Genomic DNA, 12,087 nt, shown 5'->3' on the forward strand with positions numbered 1-12,087 from the left:
TACTCGAATCCTATCTTATGCGCGATACTAGAAGTGTTCTTTATCTTTACCTTTACTTATATCCATCCAACTCGTGAATTTTATGGATCTGAATACAAATTCGAGTCTAAAGCTGATTTAATCACTTGAAATTAATCACTAAATGTATCAACATCAAAGCTAATATCTTCATAAGATCAAAAACTTGTTTTAAAATTTATGAAACGATGATGAAACATAACGTATGTACATCTGATCACTCAAACATTAATGTATATAATTAATTTAACAAAAATTATCATAATAATATATAAAATTCTTTATTTGAATCAATTAAACATAGATCTATGATCAATAATGTCAAGAATTTTCCTTACGGTTTAATTTATGGAATAAAAAGATGAGTCCAAAAAGGACGTACGGTCAAGAAGACGGTGATGGCTAGCTTGGAAACCTTAGCCATAATTTTGAAAGACACTTTAGGGAACATTGAATTATATATGGATGGAGAATGTGGGGCCTCTTACATCAAGAAAATTCATATATTCATGCACCACTATTTAATCAAATTATTTTATCTAAAACCACATTTCCATAATAATAAATGTTTTCAAATGAAAGACATATCAACATTTATTTCACCTAAAAGGAATTTAAATGAAAAAAGGATCTATAAGTTTTTTGAAAAGTTTTTATACTCTACAAATATTTAATGTAATGTATAAGAATGAAAACTTGGCTAAAATTTTGATAGAATTTATTATTATCTTAGAAATAATTTGATAGATGTTATATAATGTATGTACCATTAAAATTCTAACCCTCTATCCTCAGAAAGTAATCTTATATTTTTAAACCCATCAAATTCGCTATATGTACACTAGCATTATAAGATATACTCTTTCAAATGAAATAGTATGCAAATATCATTAAAATATTATATATACTCTTGATAATGGAATTGTCTGCAAATATCATTAAAAAAATAGTGTAAAGACGGAATAAAAAATGTGAAATACTAACTTATATGTTAAATCGATGGTTTGAAGATCAAACGACTCTAACTACAAGATCAAGAGAAGGAGGATTGGTGTCATCTATGAAGTGTTGTCGGTAGATATATGTTAAATAGATAAAAATATTATTAAATATATATTTTATAGAAAATATTGTGGATTTTTCGTGATTGAAATTGATTATGGCTCATTATTTGAATTCTATTATTTAAAGGATTGATATAATAAATATACCAAAGAAGTGCATGAATGTAAGAAAAAAAAAAAGTGGACTCTTTAATAATTCATTGAAGATTCAAAGATAAGTATGTGAAAAGAAAAGAAAGTGGACCTAAAATGTTTTGTGGTTGAGGCAATGAGGTACAATAAATATTTATTGAGCAAATTTTCTCTTGATTTCACAAGGCATAAGTATTATTATGAGCCATAAGACAATGACACCTCAAAAAATTGTCCATTTCCTAATCTAATTTCCTTTAGCCCATACATTAATTTACACATTACACCCTTTTTTTTTGAATGTGCACAAAACCATTTTGGAGGTAACATAACACAATAGTCCTTAAAAGTGTGTTAGGCCTTAGATAGACAATCTTGGTTTGCTTTAACTTCCTTTTTAGGTCTCCCATGCCAACTTGTTGCTTCAATTTTTGCAAAAAAAAAACTAATTTTTTCCATGTTTTATGAGATTAGTTTTTTACAGATAAGAAAAAAAGAAAAGAGAAGATCTTCAACCACATACTAAGTCAACTCATGATTTTTATATTTATTTTTTCAAAATTGTGACATTAATTACCTAGACTAAAAAGAGTATCTTTCATAAAATATTCGGTATAAGTACACAAATGAGCGGAAAAATAGTAGATTGTAACATAATCAGAGACAAAATACAAATTGCTAACCGTAAAGTCAAGATGGATATGATTTTTCATATCAACATTTGTAAATAGAAACCCTTTAAGGTCTTATTCTCGTCATTTTTCCTTAACGTTAAACTTATTTTTACTAAACTTTATTAAAAAACTTAGGTTGAGTTTGTCTTGTCTTGGTGTTGTTCTTGATTATAGTCTAATATTCATTACAAAATCAAAATCTGAAAGAGAAAAATAGCAAATAGATTATACTCCTACTTCTCGTCTCTCGAAAGTGGGAAGAGGGTAGGATAAATGCGTTTCGAATTGTACAATTTTCAAGAATATATTACAACATGGAAGCATTAGCAACTTAAGTTATAAAGTGGTAGAAGTTATTTCTTTCCCACTATACATGGGATTTTGCATGTTGATTGTTGAAAATTGTATTCATATGGGGAGTCAACACATGTGAGATTTTGAGATGTTAGCAACTTCAGTTGCTAATGCTTCCATGTTGTAAAATATTCTTGTTGTCCATAAAATAAAAGGCTTAGGTCTCACTAGAATGAATAATATGATGAAAAGGCAATAGGAAAACAAAGCATACACTAAAAAACTGAAAAAGTAAAAATAAGAACACACACATGATTAATGAGATATTTTGGATACATTGATAACACAATTCTCACACTTTGAGAACAACCTCTCAAACTCAAAGATCTCTCTTTTAATAGAATCCCACACATTCACTAATACAAAGCCACTATAGGTTTCCTAAACCCCTTTCCCTTGTATTATCCTCTCCACACACTTTTCAATACTGATTCAGTCCCTTATATAAGCCTCTAAATTATTTTTGAGCTTTTAGTTAAATTGATCTGGTGAAAATATTCAAACATATTAATATGTACATTATACACTTATTGACTGAAGGGTTTTTTAGGGAGTAAGCGTGATAAAGTATATAACATATTTTGAGACTTCAACTATCATTTTTAAGATTCTAGTTGAGTTGGTTTCTTTTAATATGTGCATAATACACTTAATTACAGCCTAAAGAGCCCTTAGATGAAGAAACATAATAGAATACATAATACATTCTAAAACTTTGATCGTAAAATTTAAGCTTTTAATTAAATTGATTTTTAAGGATATTCAAACATATTCCCACCACTTCAGGTTGAATAGATAGAGAAAATGTTTGGCATCATAGATAGAAATATAATAAGTATTAAAAGTAGCAAAAACAAGTACATGTCAATAAGTCAAGTTATTTCATTTTCAACTAATGAATGCCTAAATGGTACGTTGCTGCTGGCAAGGTGGAACATGTCTCATACTCATCCTCTACTTTGAACTATTACATTAATTCATACAAATATCTGTCAATACCATCACAACCATAAAACAAGATATCACAGCTAATATTATGTACTCTCAAGCCATATATTTTGTCCCTTGGCTAGCTTAGTTATTTATATTATATACATTTAAAATTTAATAGGGTTCACCTAGAATAGTCAAATATGTGGATAAAAACCTACCAATTACATACTATACTATAAGATATGGACTCGAGTATAAGTATCGGATTTGAATATTATAGACAACCTAATAAGAGTTTTTGGTAGAACAAAAAATTGCTATAGATTTCCTTGGTTGTTGTATCTCGAAATGAAGTATTATAAGAGTTTAGATGGGTCAACAATGTTTATGTTTCAAAAGTACATGTGTGTATAAGAATACCCTGAATTTTCGACCCCTTAAATGAAACTAAAATAGCTAAGGACGAGAGGAAATTTGGATGTTACTAAAAACATATTTTAAAACATTAATAATCTAAAATGCTTGAGGGATAATCTATGATGATTAAAAAAGGTGAGTCAGAAATCCGACAGCATCTACCTTGAAATCAGAGGTATTAAATTACAATAAACATGGTAAGACAAAATATAAATTCAAAGGCATTATAAGCCTCATAAAACCTACGGTGAATTGGTCATCGCCTATTCCTCTGTCGATAAGCCAAAAATGAATCTTTGTGATTCCTCTATCGACAAGCCAAAAATGAATCTTTGTTCCAATATAAACACTTCAGTTTGAAGAAAAGAAAAAGAGCAAAAAAATCATATAAACCAAAACACTAACGCAGCGGAAGAGAGCTAGCTACTAACTTAACTTCTCTTTCAAAAGTCTAATAAGAGATATTTTGATTTGGTTTTTCCAAATATATATTATTATCCCCGAAACAACGACACAGTAATATTATTCTATTATCTTAATGTCAGTAAATGGCTCGAGTGTACGCATACAACATTACCATCCTTATATGGATAAAATGATTGTTTTCAACTGACCATTGATTATAAATATCGTCGGACAATTTTATAATAAAAAAACCTATTGCTTGAATTTATTAGGAGGCCCTATTTAGTTTCATAATTAGAGATGAATAGTAATATAATCATCCTTATCATGATAAAGATTTGATTTGCTAAGAGATCTAAAGACTAAAAAGCTTAGGATCAATAAATGTGATGCTTTGTGCTCCTTCAACAATGAGAATAATAACAAAGTCAGTATTTGTTATAATAAATATAAATATATGTTATCATCTAATTATTCTAATCCACTTGCAAAATTAATTAATAATTAAGAATATTGAAGAACTAGGCAAAATCTTCATTTATTTTAAACATCAACAACTTTCTAAGAAAACAAATCAAAATGGGACAACGAAATTGATTTTGATGGATGAATTCCCACCTTGAATCCTGCATGATAATCTCCCACGTATCATCTTCTTCCAACGAATCAAAGGCACCATTAAATTATTAGTTAGCTAATGGATGTTGATAGATGCGAAAAAATATGGTTTTGGTCGCAATTGCGGTTGTAATTAATAGTAGTGAAATGGTTTTTGCGGTCAATGCTAATGGTTATCATAACTAGTATTTCGGTTGTCGTCGTCATCGTTATCAGAGTTAGTATATAAAAGTTATGATCAAAGTCTGAGGAGGGATAAAAGACAATAATCATACTTTTTAGGCCTTATCCAAGAAACTTGTTGTCGGCGAGACCATCAGCTCGATCAAGACCAACAAGTTAAAACAAAAATAAGACGGCAAATAGCAAGGCAAGATAAGAGAAGACAAGACAAGACAAAAATAAAGGATAATAACAAACCACAGAAATATATATATATATAACAATGATAAAGACTCAAATAATAATCAGGGTCAAGATAATTACCAAAAATCTTAGATACAAATTCGACGTCTCCAACTAGTTTTATCCTTAATTGGTCAAGTCTGCGGCGAAGTGAAACTCACTCATGTCCTATTTCGTAATTTGCTTCTCTCACGTTTTATGTTCTAAAACTACTTAATTCTTTTTTCGTTAATTGTTATTTTTTCACCTTAGATCTCACAAGTGCTTGGATGATGTTCCTTTGCATATTGACATGTTTAAACCATCACAATTACTTTTACAAATTTTTAAAAAATAAATATCAGATTTAACTTATCTCTTAAAACATCATATGTTTAAATAAAAAAAATTAATATACGATCACAACATAATGATGGTGATTGTATTTTGTAGTATTATACATGGTAGTTGCATGTAAAACTTTCAGCATTTGCTGTGACAAGTAGCAGCAATATAAATCATAGTAATAATTGTAGTACCAATTAATAGTATGTGCATATGTGCACACAGTTATTTTGTAGTTCCTTGTCAGATAAAGTTGATAATTACTTCAAGGAATAAAGGACCACACTACAGATTGATCATGAATAATGAAGCTTCACTAAAAGAATTTGTATACTTATAATATCATGTTGTTGTGGCCAATGAAAAGCCATGTTTATTTGGCATTTGATTGATACTCTAGTTGTCATTATAACCTTTTTCTTAGTTTGACTTTTATTTCTCTTATAAATTAATATTTATTCTCATTATAAATATGATCTAGTTGTTATTAAGTTTCGAAAAGTTTAAATAATTTCATATTATCAATTCAATTGAAAACTTAAAAGTTTGACATTTCAAAATATGTTATATCCTGATATATTCCTTTATTATGCTTCTGCAAAATCAATCACATCTTGTAGAGATAGTATATAAGCTCAACAACTATAGTTTCTTAAACCCAAGATTTACAATTATTTATTTTATGAGTACTTCTACTATTCGTTTGAGTTTGCTACTGAAAGTGACATTTCTCCTCATAGTATATTACTTTTAATAGCAAACTCAAACAAACGAATGACAAATGAGTAAGAGTATGTTAGAGTATACATTACATCCTGGGACCCGACTATCAGCTTAAGTTTTTAGTTGGGTTGATTCTTTGACATGGTGTCAGAGTCAGCATGGCAAGAGGACACTAGTTCAATCTCAATCACCCCTCATTTAAAGTAGAATATTCAGCACTAGATATGAGGAAGACTCGTATTGCATCCACACTTCAAGCCCAATGGGCTCTCGTGTGAGGGGTTGTATTAGAGTATATAATATATCATAGCGCCTTAATGATCATCTTAAGCTTTTACTTGAGTTGGTTTCTAAACTAAAGAAAATGACATTTCTAATACTCTAATTCTTAATTTGTCCAACATAGAATATGGTTACTACATCATTTTAGGATCTTTTAGGATATGACAGTTTAACATGTAACTAAACAAAAATAGTAAGTTGTACAACCCCCACTTGGAAAAGAAGGGGATGTAAATGGAAGTTGTTATAGTTATTATTTCAATTTTTTATACCATTATTATTATTATTATTATTAAAGGAACCTGATAATCTTGAATCTTTTACAATACTTGCAAGTTATTTATAATAAGAAGGTTCCTGAGAAGCTTCTTTGTGCAATTGGCTTTGCTGATTATTAAGAAAAAAATGGGATTAACCAAGTGTTCAAAGAATTAAAAATCTTATTACGGTTTTGACTAAATTCTCCCTCATGTTTGGCAATTGATCTTTAGTTGTTGGTGGATTGACTTGGCTTATATGACCAAGTGGTAGTATTGACTTTTTTTTATTGAATGTTAAGTTAACAGTTTATCAATTGAGAAATGAGATTTTTGATAATTATTATTTGTTCATAAGAAAAAAAATGTGCTGACAAATCGAATAAAAAGTTATTTTATTGGACTACTTCAACAATCAATAACTTAAAAGTTAAAAGTTAATCAATAAATTAACCAAAAAGTCAATTACCAAATAAGACTTATATCAAATTAGGTCAAGTGATCATTTCAAGTCATGAAAGTTTTGGATACAAGTCAACTTTTCGAGTCTATGAATAACAAAAAAAATTCAAAGAAGGATGCTATACAAAATTGACGAAATTTATCTATACTTCTAGAATACCCTGGTTTCCAAAGCGTTAATTGTTGTCTTAGCATTATTTTTCATTTTAAGTTATTTCTTTTATTTTACATTATTTTTATTTTTGAATAATAGTACAACACTTTTTTTAATTATTCGTATATTTTAATTTTCTTTTAATTTTATACACACAATTTAATCTCTATCTTCATTTCTTTATTACTAAATATATATCCTACTTTTTTTAATAAAATACATTAATGTTTTCTTTGCTAGGAAACAGAGGAGTAAATTCTTAATAAGAGTAGAAAATAATAATTTCAAACTGCAATTATAAGTCAGTCTGAAATTTCTGATGAATAACAATAAATCATACATCACCTAAACTAAACTCTACTTGTCAAATAATACTGCCCAAAGAAAAGGTCCCTTAATCTAAACACAACCTCAAAACCCACATGCCAATGGTCTCCACATTTTATATGCAACATCCCTCTTGACGAATTCAAAATACTAATATATATATATATATATATATATATATATATATATATATATATATATATATATATAACTAGTTTAATATTTTTCTTTTATATTACATAATAATTTAATATTATTATTATAATTTTAAATCAAATAATTCATCAGATCATATTCTAAACATGTCCGACTTTACATCGATCAGGTTTACAAGTGGGGGACTTTTATCACATAGTGATCAAATGATCTAACATCCTCATCATCATGTTCATATTTCTCTCTCCTCGAAATCGGACGATCCGAAATCCCCTCTAAGGATCCATCTTGTCCATGGGTGGAAAAAATGGTTGGTCCAGTCTTCTAGACGAATTGGTTGTTATTTGTCCCTCCAATGTCTCCTCACTAGAAAGCAGTGTCCCAACACCCATTAGCTGTGTCCATAAACAAAGTTAAACACAAAAGAAGACTTCAATCCTAACCGTGTAACTTAAAATCATACCAAAGACGACTCAAATTAGTGCTTCAGATCATCATCAAACATCCCCACCGACCCTTTTGATCACGGGAAATTCTATAATAGTTGGCCTAGACAATAAATTGTATAAATTAATTTTTTATATTTAATTAAGTTTAAATATAAAGTTTGGAGTTATTACTTTCAATTAAATTTTAAAAACTTAAATTTTTTTTAGTACCCCCAATCTTTTTTTATTACAAGATCGATTGGGAGAAAATTAAAATTAGATGAGAATCAAACTCGGGATTGTAAATGTGAAAAGTAATATTTGCTTTAATTTAGATAAAACTCGATTCTTTACTCTATTAATAACTGATAATTAGTAGTTGATTGAATTGACTTATTTGATTAACCGATTCAATTATCTAGTTTGACCAGTTAATTTTGAACAAGCTATTATGAGCAGTTTATTCAAAATTAGGCGATTCAAAACTACAAGTTCTTAATTATCTAATTTACCAAGTATTAGCATTAAATAATTTGACCATGCACCCAACCATTTTGTGTCAAAATAAAAAAATATTTCTTAATAAACTATTTTACTATACACCAAATAAATCTTTATTTACAATCAACTTTAAAAATCAATCGCTATAAAATTTCTCTTTAATAAGACGGTCCACGGTCCACACAAGCGCGTGGCCTCAAAACCACGTCTAGGATAATATTTGTTTGTGTGTGGGTAACTAATAAACTTTAATCAGCTAGTCTATGCACATAAATATTCTATCTATCTTTTTAATTTGTATTACTTTTTATATTAGTTTATTTTATCAAATTTTCTTTTTTTTTCTCTAATAATGATTTTACTCTTTTTTTCAATTTCATTCATACATTTATTTCACTCATTTTTATTGTTTACTTATTTTTTTTGTCGTATTCTCTAACTAAATTTCAATCCAATTAATTTTATTAAAAAAATGTTGGGTGCAATCTGAAAGGGACGGGCGAGTAAAAGGCAGAATAAATTGGACTTAGATGTATGTTTTATTCTGTCTCCTAGTTAGTAGTTTCCTTTACATAATCAATTTCTTTTAATATAATAGTATTCCTTACCTTCCTATCTCTTTACCACAACTTTAAACACATTTTTCATTCTCTTTTACATTCACATTCTCTCAAGCTTTGATATATTCAAAGGAGTTCTTCTCTGCATTGACAGTTTCTTAATTTAGAAAGGATTGAATTAATTATTGGGTTAACATAAAAAATGGCAATTAGATCAGAGATTTATGATAATAATGATCTTCATCTTGAAGCTACTGAGCTTAGATTAGGATTACCTGGGTGTAAAGATGATGGGAATCAATCAGTTTCTAATAAGAGATTAGCATCTAATCAAATACATGATCAGGATTCTTCATCATCTAATTATTCAAGTGTTTCTGATGCTAGGAATCAAGATTACCCTCCTCCTTCCAAGTAAGTTATTATTATTCATAAATCTATTTAAGAACTTATGATTAAGATTCAAACCTGTAACCTAATGAGTTTTAATATCATGTCAAAGTCATTACAACTTGATCAAAAGGTTATCTCATGATTGCATTACCTAATTGTCATTAAATGGTTTTTACCTATGGGGTTCATGGGTCAGATGTATGCATATAGGCGGTCTAACTCAAACATTAAGTAACACGTACTATTTATGAATTTAAAAAAAAAAATTAGTTTCAACATTTTTTTAGTTTTATTGTTTTAGGAATTAGGTTTTTTCTTCTTTTTCGCGCGTTAAAATTATTATTGTATTATTCTGCTTGTATAAGTTAATTTGGAGTAATGAGTTTTTGGGGGTCGTTCATTAATTTTACAACAAAATTCTACGAAATTTTTTATAATTTTTTAAATTGTTTACCTCAAAAAAGGCAATATTCATGATTTTGGATTTTGAATCCGCCATAGCATACGCATCATTAACCTTTTAATACCCTAAAATGAATTTGGCCTATGAAGGATTTGAGAATTATATATACAATCTTACCCTTCTCAATAATGACAACGAAATGATTGTGGCAAATATTATATACAATTTTGTATACTAATGTGTAATATAGTTGATATAATCCAATAATTATAAATATTCAGCTCCGTTAAACTATGTATATACTTATCACTGACGGTTTACTTTATGAAATCTGCAGGGCACAAATTGTAGGATGGCCACCAATCAGAAACTACAGGAAAAACAACATACAACCCAAGAAAACAGAAGCTGATACATGTGGGATGTACGTAAAAGTAAGCATGGATGGTGCACCCTACTTGAGGAAAATTGACTTAAGCATGTATAATAGTTATACAGAGCTATTAAAAGCATTGGAAACAATGTTTAGAGTATGTATCGGAAAATATTCAGAGAGGGATGGATATAACGGATCTGAATTCGCCCCGACTTATGAAGACAAAGACGGCGATTGGATGTTAGTCGGAGATGTACCATGGGTGATGTTCATCACATCTTGTAAAAGGCTTCGGATCATGAAGTCTTCCGAAGCAAAAGGACATGGGTGTTTCTAAGACTTATATGGTCATGGTTATCAATTCAGTATTCAGCACAAAGTTAGGGTTCGGGAAAAGATAGCGGACAGACTATACCCGTGCCCCCTCGAGGGAGAGGACAGGAGAAATGCAGGTTATCAATAAAACCCACAAGTCCTTTAGAAAATTATGTCAAAAAGTGTGTAACTCAACATAGGACAACACTTTTATCAACTTTTATATGAGAAACAAACCCTTATCGGGTTTGTTTGTTTACTTTTTGATAGTGTATATAACATATTTTGGGCTATAAGGCGAGAATTATAAGTTAAAGGTTGTAGCCGCAGAATATGTTATATATATACTATGTCTCTTTTGTGTGTCTAAAAAGAGTTTAGGAACACACAGATAGTTCTCAATTTTTGTTCATTTTTAGTTTTCTAATTTGGTTCATGTCACTTTGTATTGCGATGGTTTTGATTTTTTATTTTGGGGTTTTTTGCAAATTTTAGTAAAATCAAAACTTGTACTGTTTGCTTTGGATATACTATGTAATTCAATTGTACAAATGCAAAAATTAGATAATAAAAATGATAGAAAAAGCAAAATCAAATTAACATATACTTTTTATGATCTTATGTACTTTATTCCCTTTTTTCTTTGCCAATGTTTCTTTTAGTATCCTCAAATTAAACTTTCATACTCAGGCTATAACTACACGAGGCATCATCTAAATAAATATTGGTTCTCTAGATTACATTTTAAAATTGAACTAGAGAATAGTTAGAAAAAAAATACATAAAAACACATCCTAATTTAATTTTATCTTTTTAATATAGTGCAGATTGAGGGTTGGAAGAAGAGTTAAGTAAGAATCGAAACTCATAATTTTTCTTAGAGTAGTATATGCTCTTCAACTGAAATAAGAATTAATTCTCCACATAAGAAATTGCTATCATGTAATATTTGAGGTTCCTTAATTTAGAAATTCGTATGCAGTCGTAGACCTTGTACATAACAAAGAGGCTGAATAACCCTAACTGCAACATCAAAATATGCAAGTTGTAGGGGGACATAATACTTCATGAAGAAGAAAAGGTCATATGACTTGAAAACCCAAAATAGATCTAAATGTAACTAAGAGTAATTTCAGGGTTGACCCTTCTTAATAGGTACTTTGTTCATTAAGTGGCCAACACTAATCCCTTAAACATTGATGGTAATTATAATTAATCATAATAAAAGTATTATGGAATACAATGTATGTGAATGTAGGGTAACTTCGTCAAACTTATCCTATAAGCCTTAAAACTTAGAATTATATAGCTAACACTTCAATTACTGATCTTCAGAGGGATTAGTATGGCACTTAGACACTTCATTTTAGGCGTAAAACTAAATATGTAGACGTATTCGATACTTG

The 12,087-nt window shown here is 29.0% G+C and overlaps 1 protein-coding gene across 1 annotated transcript; it reads left to right on the plus strand.

Annotated features, from left to right (window-relative positions):
- Positions 1-9,185: 9,185 nt before the first annotated feature.
- LOC130800268 (auxin-induced protein 22D-like) lies at positions 9,186-11,285 on the plus strand. The gene is made up of 2 exons (XM_057663725.1): positions 9,186-9,608; positions 10,328-11,285. The coding sequence occupies exons 1-2, from the start codon at positions 9,397-9,399 to the stop codon at positions 10,701-10,703; spliced, it is 588 nt and encodes a 195-aa protein (XP_057519708.1). The 5' UTR covers positions 9,186-9,396; the 3' UTR covers positions 10,704-11,285.
- The last annotated feature ends 802 nt before the right edge of the window (positions 11,286-12,087 follow it).

Source organism: Amaranthus tricolor, chromosome 14 (genome assembly GCF_026212465.1).
Source record: "Amaranthus tricolor cultivar Red isolate AtriRed21 chromosome 14, ASM2621246v1, whole genome shotgun sequence".
Classification (NCBI taxonomy): Eukaryota; Viridiplantae; Streptophyta; class Magnoliopsida; order Caryophyllales; family Amaranthaceae; genus Amaranthus; species Amaranthus tricolor.

Coding starts and splice junctions, on each gene's coding strand:
- LOC130800268 (XM_057663725.1), top strand. CDS start 9,397: ATGGCAATTAGATCAGAGATTTATGATAATAATGATCTTCATCTTGAA. Junction 9,609..10,327: donor GATTACCCTCCTCCTTCCAA/GTAAGTTATTAT, acceptor TGAAATCTGCAG/GGCACAAATTGTAGGATGGC.